At 39.8% G+C, this 16765-nt stretch overlaps 3 protein-coding genes across 3 annotated transcripts; 2 read left to right on the top strand and 1 right to left on the bottom strand.

Moving 5' to 3' along the window:
* The first annotated feature begins 191 nt into the window (after positions 1-191).
* LOC148823121 (progranulin-like) lies at positions 192-6489 on the top strand. Its single transcript, XM_088929634.1, has 7 exons — positions 192-294; positions 878-1015; positions 2879-3157; positions 3733-3891; positions 4007-4180; positions 4641-4777; positions 6318-6489. Exons 2-6 carry the CDS (start codon positions 878-880, stop codon positions 4767-4769), a joined length of 879 nt encoding a protein of 292 aa, XP_088785760.1. The 5' UTR covers positions 192-294; the 3' UTR covers positions 4770-4777; positions 6318-6489.
* Positions 6490-8155: 1666 nt separating this feature from the next.
* clxn (calaxin) lies at positions 8156-13099 on the top strand. Its single transcript, XM_088929813.1, has 6 exons — positions 8156-8398; positions 9921-10076; positions 10511-10615; positions 11694-11845; positions 12487-12591; positions 12977-13099. Exons 1-6 carry the CDS (start codon positions 8323-8325, stop codon positions 13025-13027), a joined length of 645 nt encoding a protein of 214 aa, XP_088785939.1. The 5' UTR covers positions 8156-8322; the 3' UTR covers positions 13028-13099.
* rbm48 (RNA binding motif protein 48) lies at positions 12236-16514 on the bottom strand. Its single transcript, XM_088929811.1, has 5 exons — positions 16396-16514; positions 15903-16093; positions 15340-15485; positions 14438-15018; positions 12236-13891 (listed from the first exon to the last, which is right to left on the bottom strand). The coding sequence occupies exons 1-5, from the start codon at positions 16504-16506 to the stop codon at positions 13820-13822; spliced, it is 1101 nt and encodes a 366-aa protein (XP_088785937.1). The 5' UTR covers positions 16507-16514; the 3' UTR covers positions 12236-13819.
* Between the last annotated feature and the right edge of the window lie 251 nt (positions 16515-16765).

Below are 16765 nucleotides of genomic sequence, written 5' to 3'. Positions count from 1 at the left end.
CTCGCCTTAATGGCTAAGATTGTTGACTGTGGGTAAAATTATAAAATAGCTGTGAAGCAATTTATGTTCTATGGCTGTGTTTTGCATTCGCAAAAATGAAAGTGCACAGATAACTTATACTTGAACTGCAACATAAGGAACGTTCCCTCCTCTTTTGATGCGCAAGCACTCTGAGAGTCATTTTCTTTCTTGATTGAGGAAGTGAACACTTTCTGAGTTGTATATATAGGAGTCTACACAGGAAACTAATCTAATCAAGGCAGAGGCTTCACTAGACGTTGATGCAAGAACAAGGTAAGTGACAGTGATTATTATACGTATATCATAATCTAATATTATTAGTTTTATTGTCATTGTATTTATTGTGTGTTTTGGAGAAAAATTTGGTGATTGTTGTGTAACAAGTGCATTATGTCTAAATCTGCTTGAGCTGCAAATGTATGGACTGCTAGTAAATGCTCAGATATACAGAATGCAAAATACTCAGTGCATTATATAGTCATAAGTAACTAGTTTACACAGTCTGATTCAAAACCAGTCACACCTGTAGTGCAGAAGTACAGAAGTAATCCCACTGATAAAAATCCTGAAACTTATGAAGTCGAGGAAGAAGGGGTGCCTCTTGAGGTCAGGAAGCTCTTTCCTGTCCACACTGGGCTACAGATCTTCCCCTCGGCAGCTCGGTTTGATTATTTCCTGTCTCCAGCAAACCCATGGAGGATAAGAGCTGCTTTCCAAAAAGAAGCAGGGTTGAAGTTCACTTGTTTATTATATTTATGAATAGACTGTTCCACAAAGACGTCAGCACCAAAAAATAATTGCAAGCAATTAAGAATTTTTTTTTTTTAATCAGTTAACTTCATTTCTTTTCATGCAGATGCTGAAAACTGCAATACTGTTTCTGGTGGTGGGACTGGCCTCCAGTGCTAACGTTTGTCCAGATGGGAGCAGCTGTCCAGAATCAGCAACCTGCTGCTATTCAGACACTGGATATAGATGCTGCCCATATCCAGATGTAAGTTTTCATAAATGTATTTGCACATATCTTTATTTTTTCTTTTGTTCACCTAGTTTTACACAGCTGAAGCCCATTTAGCAAACGCACTTTGTCCCTGGGGGAAAAAAAACAACATTGAAGAAGACCTCTCAGGTCTGCTAAGGCTTGTACAAAAGAAATCTCCTTCCCCATGTCTGCTTTCTCTGTCCTCACAGTCACCTTGTTAAGATCCGTTCAGCACACAATGAAATGAGCATGGCTGGTGGCAGCTGTCATTGGGATTGAATCTGTCAATTTGACTTCAAAGCAAAGGTTGTTTATGGAGACAGCTACAGATATTAGCAAAGAATCAAAAAGGAGTACATCACAACATTTGTCAATTAACACAAATTATAGCCCTGTATTTATCATCCCCTTTACAAGATACAAGCATTTCTTTAAAGTCGCTTTTATTTGTAAAATGCTGAACATATTCCTTGTATGACGGAAAAGTGCAGGTTATCACCTGGCATGCTTTAATTATTGAACCTTTCTGAATCCAGTCATTTTTTAAAAATTTTTTTGGTGTTCAAGGTGCTCTACCTCCAAAGATTTGGATAAAAAAGCCTGAATATTTTCAGGCAACTAGCAAACTGCCTTTGCCACTTAAACCCACACAAACGTGCTGGAGCAAATACACAAGAATCACAGAGAATACGCTTTATATAAAATGTCCAGTGTCCACAGCTGGAACTGGGTCTGGTCCCTCGTCATCAGATGTCTTCATTTAACTAGTGCTTCTTACCCTGGGGTGCGAGATGCCATTGTGGGGGTGTGAGACCTGCCCTATTTTTTTTACAAGGTAAATCATCGAAGACATGAATTAAGCACAGGCACGTAAGTACAACTACTAGCAATAAAGTGTGCAGTTGTTTATGCATTCTTATTTTTACTACAAAATATAAATAAATTATTATTTAATTCTACAGTTATGATATATTTTATGTTTAAACAAACTGACCTGCTACCGTGATACAGGGTGTGAGAACAGATTTTGAGAACCAAAGGACTGCAGCCCACAGTAATGGTTAGGAACCAGTGATTTAGACTATTGTAATCAATTTTGCTCACTGCATTATAGAAAAGATACTACTGCTCTGGAATCCTGAGAAGAGCAACCAGATACATCCCTGGGCTTAAGGGAATGTCCTAGAACTAACTGGTTGAAGGGACTGAACTTTTTTAATTTCGAACAGAGAAGATTATGTGGGGACCTGTTACAGTCTATCTTCAAAGGCACTGACAAAGACACCTGCTTTTAAACAGGGGTTCCCAATCCTGGTCCTGGAGACCCACACACCTGCTCGTTTTCATTCCAGCTGAGCTTCGTTACCTAACTGAAGTCTTAACCGAATCAATAAGCTGCTCGATTGTAACACCTGAAAGAGTACGGGATTTGATTTTAAAGAGGAAATGCAACAGTTAAAAGGCTACATCCAGTAGGTTTAAAATGTGAAAGCCGTCACAGAGTTCGCATTAATGCTGTTCTTAAGTCATTTACAGATTCAAATGTGGAACCGCCAGCTTGGCTGGAACAAAAACCGACAGGTGTGTGGGTCTCTGGGACCAGGACTGGGAACCTCTGCTTTCAAACGAACAGTGGTTGAAACTACATGGCAAGTGCATGTAGAGTCAAGAGCAGGAAGCAAGCACTTCTTTACTCAGAGGGTTGTGGGTGTGTAGAACAAGGCACCCAGCCGTGCTGCTGAAGCTGCTAGCCTGGCTCTGAAGACTTTCGAGAAATGGCTGGATGGGATCCATGGATCAGATAATGGGCCAGACGGCCCACCTGGCCTCTGATCTTTTGTAACCGTTTCTCTGTTCATGTCTTCATGTTTTCAGGCTGTGTGTTGCGCTGACCATATCCACGGCTGTCCGCAAGGCCGCAAGTGCAACTTGATAGAGATGACTTGTGACAGCCATGATGCAGAACCGGGCATCCCAATGGTCAAGAACATACCGGCTGCAGAGCAGGATGCCTTCCTTCCCATAATGATGGGCAGGCCCGATGCCAATGTGGAGAGCACAGTGGTGCATTGTGACAGTTCCCATTTCTGTCCTGATGGGTATACATGCTGCAGACACCCCCATGGGATTTGGAACTGTTGTCCACTTTCACCAGTAGGTCAATTTATTAACTTATTTGTGTTTCATTGCCTAAAAGGTATATTTTTTACCTAGTGGTTATGAACAAATTCTATACTTACAAAATGCAGTTAAAGCCAGATCCCAGACATACTAAAACATTCACAGATGGAAACACTGCAGATACCACTAGAGTCCAGGCCTACTGGAAAATAACTACATCTTTATGTTTTGATTTTTTTTCATTGGTTGTCTTCTGTAGTTAATACCGTATTTTGACAAAAAAAAGTCCAAGAGATAAGTGTGGTAGGCCAGTCTTTGAGGACAATGTAATGACACTCTAACAGTTGCCACCAGAGGCCACAATAATGCCTCTTATCATTTGTACATATTTCATTAATAGATTTTTGATAAAAATGTGGGTGTGAATAGTAAAATGTTTAAAGTCCTCATGGTATGTGGTTGGGTTTTGGTTCTGAGGGGGAGTAAATATAAACCTAAAATATCTTTTGAATCTAAAAGTGTATTCTCTTTAAAGAATGGCAACAAATTGTATGTATAAACAGGTAATGGGAGAGACCCTGAATTCTCTGTCGCTGTTCCTCCTGTAGGCCGTTTGCTGTCTCGATGGCCTGCACTGCTGTCCCATCGGCTACCACTGCGACGACACTTTCACTAAGTGTTTACGAAATGGCTTAAGTATTCCCTCTTTTCTCAAGAGCCCAGCACTGACTGTAAAGTCCTCCAACATGACCACTCCAGCAGCTCAGGTACCTTTTCCTTTTTACTGAACGATGAATGTGGCAAGGGTATAATATGCCATTCTCAACTGCTGTGCTCTGCAACTTATTCCGGTGCTTTGTTTTTTTAATTAACAATGGCCAGGTGCTGAGGGATGAGGGGACAGAGGAGAAACTCCCCTGGGTGAAACTGCAGAAGGCTGTCGCCAGCCTGTCCAAGAGCTCGGTTATTCGCTGTGATGGAGTGTACTACTGCCCTGAGAACACGACCTGCTGCAAGAAGACTTACAACAGCTGGAGCTGCTGTCCGTTCCCACTGGTAAACCTGTTTTCTCATTTGTCCGAGGACACCGTCTCACCGTTATGAATATGCTGTAAAAACTGCACAGGTGTGTTTAGCTTCAAGATGAAAACTGGAAGAGAGATGTTTAAGGCAATACATGTAGAACACAAGAATCACAGGACTGCCTTACATTGTAATTCTATCTACTAATTAGAAAACTGCTTCAAGACACTGCATACTTTTTAAAAAATCATACTAATTGAAAAGTGCTAAATATGACCATGTGCATCGTCATATAAGAATATAGTAAGTTTGCAAACGGAAGGAGGCCACTCAGAATCTTGTATTTCATAGTGATAAAACTTCAAAAACTGAAACAAATGGACTTAAGCTGAAATCATTCACTAAAGCAATTAATGCATTAATCCCTTTGCCTTTTTAGCACTGAGAGAAGCAACTGTTAAATTCAGCAATGCGTTTTTTCTCTCTGCCGCAGGCTCAGTGTTGCCAAGATAGGTTGCACTGCTGCCCTTACAGCTACACCTGCGATGGTTCATCCACAATGTGTGTGAAAAACAATCAGAGAATTCCCTCAGCTGAAAAAGAGGACGCTCAGTGGGACTGAGTGAAAGAGTAAGTGGACTGATGGCAGATACTTCATCTCTAGGAAGAAAGGCTGCTAGACGATACCCAGTCTCCACTAGGCTTCCTTATTCTCCAGTAATTAGTGTGCTGTACAACTTAATTGGCTGACATTTAAGTGATAGTTGTACAATTTTAGAGATGTTTTAGGCTCCGTCTGCAATACTAATTGGAGCCACAGGCAAAAGTCTAGTATAGTTTTAGATTTCATGGTACAAATAATTTAACTAGCTCAAAAACAAACCCAAATGATTTGGATTTTTTTCTGATATTAACTTCTGCTACAAATCTCAAAATGTCAGTGAAAGAAGGCCAGCTGCATTAGTGAAGCACTGACAATACTGTCATCATCAGAATATGTTTTAAAGGGGCATATTACATGGTATTGTTTTCAAATTAAAAACAACCTATACCTGCCACTTAAGAATTGTGGTGCTCCTATAATATGAGCACCAGTAAGGATCAGTCAGGCCTCTAGCATTGAAGCACACAATACAAATTGTACAAGGATCGTTGCTAATACAGCACTCAGAGTGCTAAGGTTAGGTTGTTGGCAGCGTTCATGCAGCCGAGTGCAGTAATTTCAACACAATCTTTTCACCCATTGGGTTTCAGATTTGAGGTGCACCTCAGGGGCACTCAGACACAAATGCTACTATGTGACCCAAACAAAAACTGTTCACAGTGCCCTCACACCCACACGTCTGTGTTAAGTACCTTGCACAATCCTGTTGAAAAATGGAGGTACAGTACAAGTGACCCACCCCTACCTGCGGGACTTTAGTTAGACTTGCTGCTTTGCAACTTCCTTTGTTTCAAATCCAATTAAAACGACATCCTGTTGCAGGGTCGGTGAGGAAGAGTCATCCTATGATTATTTCAACCAACTTGCCACCAGAGGCTAGTTAAGGTCTCTTATACTTGTAAATAGTCACACTAGAGGTGAATTAGGTACAGGAATAATTATTTGGTTAAGGGTAGGAATCCCATGTTCTCAAAAATTGGTACTTAAGTCTGTTTGGGATATAAAGGGCATGCAGAAACATAGTAGTTCAGGTGGGTAGCTGCGTCAGCATGCATAGGCTGCAAAGGGACAAGTAATAGGTTTATTCCATGCTGAAAAGAGAAGAAAGAAAACACACACCTGAAGAAGGCTCCACGGCCGAAACGCTGTGTTTCATCTCTTTTTTCAGCATGGAATAAACCTATTACTTGTTCCTATGCAGAAACATAGCCTTGCTGTTCCAAACCCCAGCCGCCATCTAACACTGTGAAAGTCTTTGTATCTGTGGAGATTTTGCTGCAGTAACAACTCATTTAACATGATTCTTTGCATCATTGTTAGTTTTAGTTAGGTTTGCCCTGTGGGTCACATTGTGTGGGTTGGGGCCTTTCACAGTATCTTAACAGCACAATTGGGGACAAATACAGTATTGCCCTGTTGTGCTGAAACAGAATGAATAGAACTGAAGTGTTTCTAATAAATCTGTGTTCCTCTGAATACTGACCTCCAATTTTCTACGTGTTTTAGGATCACGCAGAGAGATGTCCTTGCACGGCTGTATGACTCTATTGTGGTACCGGGTTAGCCCACCTTTTCTGCTCCGTCTTCACTGAAAAGTTGATTTTTTTTCATTTAACTCTGGCATTAATTAAAATGATAAATGTAATGTAAGAACAACAATTAAACATACTACATAGCATTTGTTGTGTTTTGTCTTTGCTATTTATGCTTTTTTGGTCATAAGAATATTTACATTTAAAATGAGACCATCTCTGCAGATTAAGAACATAAAGTTACAAATGAGAGCAAGTTATTCAGCCCATCTAGCCTGCTGAGTAGTTGATCCTTGGATTTCAGCTGTGTCCCGAAAAAAAAAAAACTACCAATTATTGTAATGGCATCAAAAACACTGGGCAGCTTGTTCCATATTCCCCACAGCCCAGCTCCCTGAGTAAAACAGACCAGTTCTCAGAAACAAATCCTCTTCCTGGTTAACCGTTGATGCCGAAGAAGTCCACTGGGTGGATTCTGCAGCATGGAATAAACCTTTACTTGCTCCTAAAAATTCACATTGTCTTTTTAAGGAAGGGACCACTGAAAAACTACAGGTCTGCCACGCAAACAAGGGAAACATGAAAGAAAACAACAAAAAATGATAAGATAAGATCACTTTATTAGCCATATATTATGCAATTAGCCATTGCATTAGGAATTTGTCTTTTCACATACCCCAGCTTGCTCTCCATGAGACACACAGGCAGGGAGAAAAACTTGGGATCAGAGCACAGGGTCAGCCATTGTACAGCACCCCTGGAGCAGTTGGGGTTAAGGGCCTTGCTCAGGGGCCCAACAGAGTAGGATTCCTCTGCCGGCCAAGGGATTTGAACCGGCAGCCTTCCAGCCACAGGCCCAGATCATGAGCCACAGAGCCACCGCACCACCAGGAAGGGGATCATAGCCATGGGCTCACCTTGGGCTCCTTAGTGACCTTCCAGAGGTTCCCTAGAAACAGATAAAGTGCTTAAACTCAACACTTCTATGCAATGGTTCTCGTCTTGGAAAGGCTCATGATTAGGATTTATTTTTAAGTGATTTTTTTTTTGCAATAGTGAAGTATTGCGGGGTCATCAGAAGTAAAGGGAAGTTTTAATCGGAATAAGCAGTAAATGATTATGCCCACAAGGGGGAGTAATACTCTGTTTGCTGTAGACGACAGTACGAGAATGCAAGAAACAGCGCTCCTTCCTCTCTCCAAGCCACTGTATCATATCATTCGCTGTTACTTGCAAATCAGAGTGATTGGTTGAAAAGTGGGTCCATCAGGATTTTTTTCTCCAGCTAATTCTTATTTACCGAGGTGATTAGCAGCACTTATGTTAATTAAGCCATCTATCCTCGCGATGCAGTACCTAGAGCAGTGAGCCTCCGTCTTGGCCCTGGGCTATTCATGTACCTGCTGTTTCTCGTTCAAACTGGGCTCTTCATTACGGGTCCTAATTTGAACTTTTCTGCATTTATAGGTTTCAAAATACCCTTGAGTATATTGCTAATAACTTCAACACAAAAAAAACTTTAGACAGTTCCTCCTCAGCTTTCTACTAAAGAATGTGTCTCTTATTTCTATCTAAAAAGCTCTCAACGGGTGATCCATTTATAACGAGCGGAGACTGATAGGACTGATAATGCACCTGAATGAGGGAGGTTCTGAAACTTAAGAACTGGAAACAGGTTGATACCAATTGCAAAGTCCGCACGACGTTTTAAAAGAAAATTGAAATAACTGACCTAGAGCCGAGAAGGATGTTTCTCTCCTTTGAGATGCCATTAAAAAGTGCTTTTTTCAGTCTTGCAATCCCTGTATGAAGTCACGTCACAGGCAGGAGCTCCGCTGCGCACCGACGGCTCGTTCTCAAAGCGGATTGGCGTTTCCATAGCAACAGCCGTCCCAACAGGACTAGGGTTGACGCCAGGTCTGTGTTTTCTACCGTCCTTCTTGTTAAAGACGTCGAAATCGGAAAAAAAAATCGCGAAAATGTCGGAAATGTCGGCGATGAACAGGAAAAATATACAAAAACTTGCAGAATCCCTGTCTAGACAAGTGAAACACTGTAAGTACAGTACACGCAGTACCTTGTTCGTGTGCCATTGAGTTCAACTCTAAGGAAGTGCTGTGTATCTCTTTGATATTGAAAGAAATAGATACTATTTCGTGAATTGCACCTTGTTTCCGTGAGTAACGTGCTCTTTGATTATGACAAGAAGAGCGACATTCATAAATATGCTTTAGATTTTCGGTTGAATAGCCAGTTTGCAGTATCCATTTTAAATGTGAACGGCGATGGAGAAAGTTAATTAACCTCAGAGTTAGTCTAGATAAACTTTCCCAGAAGCTCAACCAGCGGAGGTTGTATGTTTTTATATGTAAGAGGAGAACACGAGTGATCCATAATGTATTATTCGACTCAAACTTTATGTGTACTTTACATCATGGGACCAGAAGTCAGGCGTTTGAACTTGTGGGTTCAAGTGCCAGACGAGACACGGCTGTTGATCCTCACTTCAAATTGAAGTTCAATTTCCCCACTAAAAATACCGAACTGTTAAAACTGATACAAATACAGGTGAAAAGCGTCGGCCGTATAAATCAATAACAACTGTAATTATTCCCTGATGAGGGTGGCGCACTGGTTAGTGTTATGTCGCAGGTTCAATGCCGGAGCTGGGGTGCTACTGTATTTTCGAGGAGTCAGTGTGTTTTTGTGGGTTTCCTTCCACAGTCCAAAGACATACTGGTAGGTGAATTGGCTTCTGTGAAAACTCACCCTGGTGTGTGTGTGTGTGCCTTGCGATGGACTGGCGTCCTGACCCGGGCGTAGCCTGCCTTATGCCCGTCGCTTGCAACAATAGGCTCAGGCTCTCCCGTGACCCTGAATTGGAAATAAGATCAGATTGGAAAGATAATTTCTTGTATTAGGAATTTGTCTTTTCATATACCCCAACTTGCTCTCCGTGAGACACACAGGCGGGGAGAGAGAAGCTGGGGGTCAGGGCACAGGGTCAGCCATTTATACGGCGCCCCTGGACCAGCTGCGGTTAAGGGCCTTGCCCCCTGAGCAACAGAGTAGGATTCCTCTGCCAGCCACAGGATTTGAACCGGCAACCTTCCAGCCACAGGCACAGATCCTTAGCCACAGAGCCACTGCCCTCAAATAGTGGTTAGAAAAGGATGGATGGATTATTCCCTGCTTATAATAATGCCTTCAGTGGTACTTTACAAATAAATTAGTGATTGATTGAAAAGTGGGTCCATCAGGATTTTTTTTCTCCAGCTAATTCTTATTTACCTAAGTGATAAATTCCATTGGGAATTACCAATGTGAAGTCTTCAAATAACTAATACATAGAAGTAGGAGTTCAAATCCTCATCCCTTCTCAATTTTCCTTTTTCTTTCAAGCTTTTGCACTGTTTTGTAATATATCACTGTCTAAACAGCACAATAACTCTCATTGAGTTTTGTCTGATATGGTGATGCTTCTATTTTCATCATGTACAATAAGCTGTATTACTATACAAATCCATCATTATGGGCTAGAGCCGATCTGTCTTGTCTTCCGACATGCTGCGCCCAGTCGACAAGAACGAGACGGAAAGCTTGATCACGCTGTTCAACGCCCTGCTGGGGGAGCAGAGCGACAGGCGGGCGGGAAGCGGCCTGGACCGAGGGCGCTTCAGGAACGTGCTGCACAACACGTTTGGAATGACGGACGATATGATTATGGACAGAGGTGAGCTTCGAGCTGCTGGTCGCACACATGAGAGAGAATGGAAAGGGTTTACCATAAGAATGTTTAAAAAAACTATCCTTTCCCCCCCTCCAATAGTTATTAGCAAAAGAGGATGATCTCGTGGTTTGTTTTTCATGTTTAACGTAAAAATAAATTCGTAGATGACATAAATATACTAAGGAAGAAAATCCCTGTTGAGAGCCCATTTCTCAGGCAACAGGACAAAATGATCTTTAAGGTTTTCAATATCTGCATCGTCTGTAGATGGTTGTATGAGAGTGTGATTATTTTTTTCTTCAAAAATGGGTTCTGTATTAAAATTTTAACAGATGGGCTACTTTTAGAAAGAATTAGATAGGTCAAAGTCGACATTTTCTATTGTGTTCAGTACGTTTCACTAACAATGTGAAAATTGTTTTTAATTTTGAATTTAGTCTTTCGTGCCTTTGACAAGGACAACGACAGTTACATCAGCATAAAAGAATGGGTGGAGGGACTGTCTGTGTTTCTGCGTGGGACCTTGGATGAAAAGATCAAATGTATGCGAGTATGTTGTCTGTTCACCTATACTTTTAAGATAGCCTCCATGTTGATTCTGAATAGAATATATTTTAAGATTCAAGATTTTTTTTTATTTGCCATATACAACAAGTGTATTGGAATGCTTACTCATTCAGCTGTACCCAATAACAGTAGAAAAATAATAAAAAATAGGCACAAATGACAAACAGACATGGAAAAAAATTTAGACAATAGACGTTACAATACAGCCAAGGCAGGACATAGTGCAAACAGTGCAGTACCTTAAAGTGCAGGTGCTAATTTGAGCTGTTTATGATAATGACTGCTTGGGGGAAGAAACTGTTTTTGAATCTATTGGTCAGTGTTCTAATATTGCGATACCTCCTACCAGAACCCAGGGGTGAAAATATGGTAGAGAAAATAAGAGTGTGTTCATTCACCCACAAAGTTTTTTTTTATGATATCATTGCTTATCATGATAGCCAGATAAACATTATGCTGTAGTCTCAGAAGTTTCCGAGTTACATGCAAGAGATCATTCAGTCATCTAGCCCGTTTGGTGGTCAGTAGTTAACTCGTCCAAGGTTCTCATCCAGCTATTTCTTGAAAGATGTCAGGGTATCGGTTTCAACAATAAGGCTGAGTAACTGGTTCCATACTCCCACAACGCTCGTTCCTGGTTTTAAATGCAATTCAATATAGTTTGCTCTGTACACTTAAGTACACATATGAGAATCATTGGTTATATTTCTTCATTGTTAATGCCCGCTTTTTATCTTCCCATTAACTCATGGGACCAAAGACACACAGACAGGCAGCTTCTTGTTCCAGAATGCTATTCAGTAAATGGAGTGCCGTGGTTCGGAGAGAATAATATATCCTTATCTTGCCTGCAATTCAGCACTGTGTGCAGACTGTCTCCAATCGCACACTCTCTCCCAAGTCTCCGAACTTGTAAGCAGGGCTCATCCTACATTCTGGATAGATTCTGCCATCCAGTTTGGAAGCCTCTCTTTGTATAAGTTCTAGATAAGTGTTGACATGTTCTATAATGAATCATACCTGGGATTTTTCTTTTTTTTTTAATGGATTTAGATTGTTTTGATGTCTATGACCTGAATGGGGATGGATATATTTCTCGAGAAGAGATGTTCCACATGCTGAAAAACAGCCTAATAAAACAACCCACAGAGGAAGACCCAGATGAGGGGATCAAAGACTTGGTAGAGATCACACTGAAAAAGATGGTGAGACTATTCCTGTTTTGTGTATTGAGCTGAAACCTTGTTTAAGGCTGGTCTTAGGTTTGGATGTTCCCCCTACACTCTTACTGAGTTTGTATTTAAGAAATACTAATAAAAAATGTAACCTTTGAAAGTTTGCTCAGTTTACACATCTGTACAAAGTGAACCTTTAAGCATACAGTATTTGAGATGTACAGACTTGTAATACTTCAGTTTATTTCTAGTACACATTATATCAACATTCTGTAAAAACACACATAAACGTGTTATCATGAATATTTCACTTATATTACACTTCAAGTTATATCTTACAACTATATTTACATATATACCCAATATTAATGCATTTAATATTGTCTGTACTGAGACTTGAAAGAAGTAGTTCATCCTGTAGTGCAAGCCAGCTTTTATTAAAAAATAGATTGTTTTTAAAGTGCGGCCAACTACTAAATCAGGTTCAACATTTATGGTAAGGAAGCTAAGTGAAGAAAAAATACTCTATCAAATTATTCTGAACATGGTACCATTACATTTTCTCAATAAAAATAATGCGAAGACAGGAAAAAAAAAGGAAAATTCTCAGGATACAAACACAAATACTTTATACTCATAATACAAAAATAAACCTTCATTATTATTTACAGGACCATGACCACGACAGCAGACTTTCATACACAGATTTTGAGAAAGCAGTGCAGGATGAAAACCTTTTACTTGAAGCCTTTGGAATGTGCCTTCCTGATACAAAGGTACCCAATTAAAAGAGAGCTTCACACTGACTGGTGGAGCACGTGAACTCAGAGACTATAGCCAGATTTTAATGCTTACAAGAGATGTAACGTTACATCATGACTACATTAACTACATTTAACGGTAAATACACATCACAAATTTAGTTCTAATATGGTGGCAAATCTCACAGATTTAGGAATTTGTGTAATTGGTGTGTTTATGTTAAACATGACAAAATATACTTAGAAATGCTTTTATTTTAAAAATGTAAATTTGCTTTTGTAGATAAGTATATTGTAACATTTTTATAATATCTCAAAGATTAATACTAATCTTACTAATGCTAATACTTTATCATCTACAATTCAAAACAAATTGATCTTTTTTCTCTTTGTATTGCAGAGTATACTGGCATTTGAACAGCAGGTGTTCCAGAATACTACTGAGACTTAAATAATATTATGCAATGTAGGATTGACTAGCTTTGTAAGAAATAAACTTTTATTTGGATGTATTGCAAACAAACTTAATCCTGTCCTTATGTAAAGCCAGTTTATAATCAATTTTCTTTGAGGGTGTTGTACTGTACAAGTTTCTGAAATGGAAAACTTCCAAAGTTACTAAGATTTTAGATTTCTGTAAAAATATATATTTCAGACATGAAGTGTATTTTAGGAATCATCGAATTCTCTCTTAACATTAATAACCATTCCATGGTACTGCCATATGATTGCCTTAGTAAGGACTTCTCTGGACTTGGGAGCTGCCTCAGCATGTTAGCTGCTAAGGAACCAGTGGAAGTGAATTCCATGCTGAAAAGTAGAAAGAGGGGGGAAAAAAAGCTATGTTTCAGTTGTAATCGTCTTCAAATGTGTGCCTGAAGAAGGCTTCACAGCTAAAATGTTGTGGGATTTTTTGCATTTCACAGCCAAAACATTGTGGGTTTGTTATGCCTTTTAAGGTCAAAACACTAACGCCAGACTGTATTAGTTCTTATGCTTATCTGGATTGTTCCTCCTACTTCTGTTTAGCAAGGAGGTTTCTTCAGCACCTTTCAAATAACAATATTAATTTAATCAAAGTGATTTCATGGGCTTCTTATTATTCTAGTTAATGTCCGAGAATGACAGTTTTGGAATGCTGAAGACCTTCTAGAGCCACTCGGAAATCAATGTGTTATGTCTCATCCTCATTCACACAGCTCCTTGCTCTCGAGCAGACCGTTTCCCAGTGTAAAGAGCACAATTAAATCCTCCTGCGTGGTTTTGGGGCAATTGTCTGCTGCTCTCTTGGCTTTGACTCTGGAACCGAAGAGATCTGGTTGCAAAAGAAAAAACAAATATGGTAAAATGCCCCAACACAGTTATAACAATATAGGAAAACTCCATGGTGCCTTGAGGCAGAATATGTCTCCTACTGAATAGTCTTAGGAGAGATGGAAAGGTGGTGGTGGGGAAAAAAAAGCATGAGTGGCTTATAATGGATTAATGGATTATGTACAAATGCAGGTACAGATCTGAGAACCAGTGTATTATTTGGAAATCTATATGTGGACTGAAAGAGACAGGATTATAGACATTTCAGATCATATAGTCATATTATTGGAAGTTATGCACATGGAAGCCAGCTTGGCAGTTCTTCTCACATATATGCTTGTCAGTTTTGTAACACTACACTACTGTACAAAGCCTTTCCAAATATCTTACAAGTACTGTAATGTGTGAGGTTTCTGATAGCTTGTGTTTTAACAGCTCTAGCAGCCTACTAAACAGCAGCAGAAATGGAGAATAATGGTATGAAACAGTGAGAAATTAAATGCTAAGACAGTGAAGGTTTATAAAGAACTTAAAATCTGCAACTCACCTTAATTATTTTTGATCTGATTAAGTCGACTGAAGTGTTTAGGGAATCATCTCCCATATCCACTTTGGGTGTTTCTGGTAGTTTTGGTCCAATGATTGTCTCATTTGTTCTGTTAATTCCCAAAAGAGAGAGTTCCCCAGCCTGTTCCATTTTTCTTTTCCTTTCTTGTAAATGTGTGGTTCTTGGTATGAATCTTGCAGTACTGCTTTTAACTACAGCAACAGGATCTTTTTGGTCCTTGTGAACTCGCTTATCTTTATGAACAGACTCTAAGGAATCCTCCAAGGAATTCTTATTGTGATCAGCTGAATGATTCCTGGACACCACTCTGAACCTTTCAGATGAAGAACCCGCTTTCGGAAGTCCCTTAAAGTTAAAATATGTCTGTTCACCAAACGACTGATGCCCAGGGATGTCTTCCTGAGGAGGAGGAGGCAGCATGGGATAGCCGTAATAATCATTCCAGCTCTCGACGTTTTCACCATCATCGCCAGTTTCCTCAGCTTGCGGTTGTTCACATGCAGCTTCCTCAGATGTACTAGGCTTCTCCACTTTCTTCTCTGTATTAGCATGGTCTCCTCCTGGAAGAAAATAAGAAGCCTGACTTCCAGAACACTCGTAGTATTTCAGGATATGCACATTAAATCCACAAGGTCTGGTAAAAAAAAACAAATATCGATTTTGTCTTTATATATTCATAACTATTACATAAGACCTCCTAACAAAGCTTTTAAATGCTTGTAAGTGATCAACTACACTTAAAGAGTGGAACAAATATGGGCCCCCAGCTTTAAATGGGAAGGTCTTCTGAACTTTTAGGACTATTCTGACTAAAGCATGAATCAACAAATTATATTTACAGCACAAGACATTTGAACAGTTTTTTATTTTAAAGAGCTCACCTTTATTCCGTGTTACTCTTGCAATATACCTCCTCCTGTCCTGCAATTTTTCCCTGGTGTCCTGCACCGTTTCATACTCTGGAGCATAGCACACATGTAGAAGTCCACCAAAAAAACTCCTCTCATCCTGTTTCCGTTTGGCTACTCTGTATTGGGTAAAATATTTTAAATAGTTGTGGGACACTGATGATTTTTCGTTTTATCAACATTTTAAAATGCAATTATTTCTTTGGTGTTGTATTAAAAATAAAGGGATATTTACTAAAATCACACAGTCACAGTATATTTACTGAACAGTCTGCACTTTCACAATTAACAGGTAAAATTAACTCGAATTAATGTGCTTAAAGAAATCCAGATTTTATTGTCGAGTAGGCTATATGCCTTGCTGGCATAACGTTTTGTCCTTCAGTTCATCACAAACAAGCAGTTAGCAAAAAAACACACACAAACAGCAAACGGAACAAGAAACACAAATGTGAATTCGATCCAAATGCTAGGAAGACCACTGTTACCTTACTGGTGGGAAGTGGTATTATAAATGAAAATACCAGAACTGTTACCTTGCACTTTGTAGTTTCTGGAACTTTATCAAGTACACTTCTGTGAATTGTTCTGACGGATATTCGTCTAACACACGGTATTCTTCAATCACTCCATACAGAGCAAAAAGCTGAACCAGCTCAGACATCACCCCCAACGCAGGCACCCCCTGGACCAACAAGCAGCGGGACTCCAAGTTGATAGTATAAACCTAAACAAAAGGAATAGAACATATTACACTTCCTAAAGCTGCTTTTGACTTTTGTCACCGTCAACAAATAAGAGTCAGTCTTCTTAGACTGCTCCAATAGAGCTCTGCTGGGTTGAAGATACCGTGGTCGTGCTGGACTTCGTTAACCCGCATTAAAAGCAATATTCTAATCTGAAAGAGTTTAAAGATGTTTCTTGTCTGACAGCTTGAGGCCAGCAGAATACAATAATTGATATAGGAGACTACGTAAAGAAACAATCATTTCGGTAAAGACAAACACAGAAAAAAAGAAAAAAGCTAACCTTGACAGCCTTAGGCCTCCTCCCTTCCCTGTATTTAGCTCTTGTATAACAAACATCTGTTTGTTGGTGGTGTTTTAAAATCTCCGGGATGCTCCAACTGGAGGCAGCCATCTTGTTCTACCAAGGCAGAAACAGCCTACACAGAGCTAATCGAGCGTGACCAATCGGGAAGGTCTCTGGCGCTGATTGCCCCCGTATCATTGTACAGTACCATAGGCTGTAGTCTGTCAGCTTTAAACCAATGAAAAATAAAACCGAGTTCCTGTTTTGATACTTAGGGGACTGGTGCAGAATGTCAATGCGCGTTGCAATAAGATTTAAAAAAAAGAATGTTTCATTTACGTTTAGGGTTACAGATAATTAATACCAA

This window comes from Atractosteus spatula, chromosome 12 (assembly GCF_055471065.1).
Source record: "Atractosteus spatula isolate fAtrSpa1 chromosome 12, fAtrSpa1.hap1, whole genome shotgun sequence".
Classification (NCBI taxonomy): Eukaryota; Metazoa; Chordata; class Actinopteri; order Semionotiformes; family Lepisosteidae; genus Atractosteus; species Atractosteus spatula.
The sequence above is the reverse complement of the archived record's forward strand: the minus strand, read 5'-3'. Positions and strand labels throughout refer to the sequence as shown.

What these genes read in the sequence shown, in the direction of transcription:
- LOC148823121 (XM_088929634.1), top strand. Translation starts at nt 878, where the DNA reads ATGCTGAAAACTGCAATACTGTTTCTGGTGGTGGGACTGGCCTCCAGT. An exon ending in GATGCTGCCCATATCCAGAT is followed by an intron (nt 1,016 to 2,878) that starts GTAAGTTTTCAT and finishes TCATGTTTTCAG; the next exon opens with GCTGTGTGTTGCGCTGACCA. An exon ending in GCTGCTGTCCGTTCCCACTG is followed by an intron (nt 4,181 to 4,640) that starts GTAAACCTGTTT and finishes TCTCTGCCGCAG; the next exon opens with GCTCAGTGTTGCCAAGATAG.
- clxn (XM_088929813.1), top strand. Translation starts at nt 8,323, where the DNA reads ATGTCGGAAATGTCGGCGATGAACAGGAAAAATATACAAAAACTTGCA. An exon ending in GTCTAGACAAGTGAAACACT is followed by an intron (nt 8,399 to 9,920) that starts GTAAGTACAGTA and finishes TGCTGCGCCCAG; the next exon opens with TCGACAAGAACGAGACGGAA. An exon ending in CGATATGATTATGGACAGAG is followed by an intron (nt 10,077 to 10,510) that starts GTGAGCTTCGAG and finishes TTTTGAATTTAG; the next exon opens with TCTTTCGTGCCTTTGACAAG.
- rbm48 (XM_088929811.1), bottom strand. Translation starts at nt 16,506, where the DNA reads ATGGCTGCCTCCAGTTGGAGCATCCCGGAGATTTTAAAACACCACCAA. An exon ending in AAGAGTAACACGGAATAAAG is followed by an intron (nt 15,019 to 15,339) that starts GTGAGCTCTTTA and finishes ATTTTCTTCCAG; the next exon opens with GAGGAGACCATGCTAATACA. An exon ending in TCAGATCAAAAATAATTAAG is followed by an intron (nt 13,892 to 14,437) that starts GTGAGTTGCAGA and finishes TTTTGCAACCAG; the next exon opens with ATCTCTTCGGTTCCAGAGTC.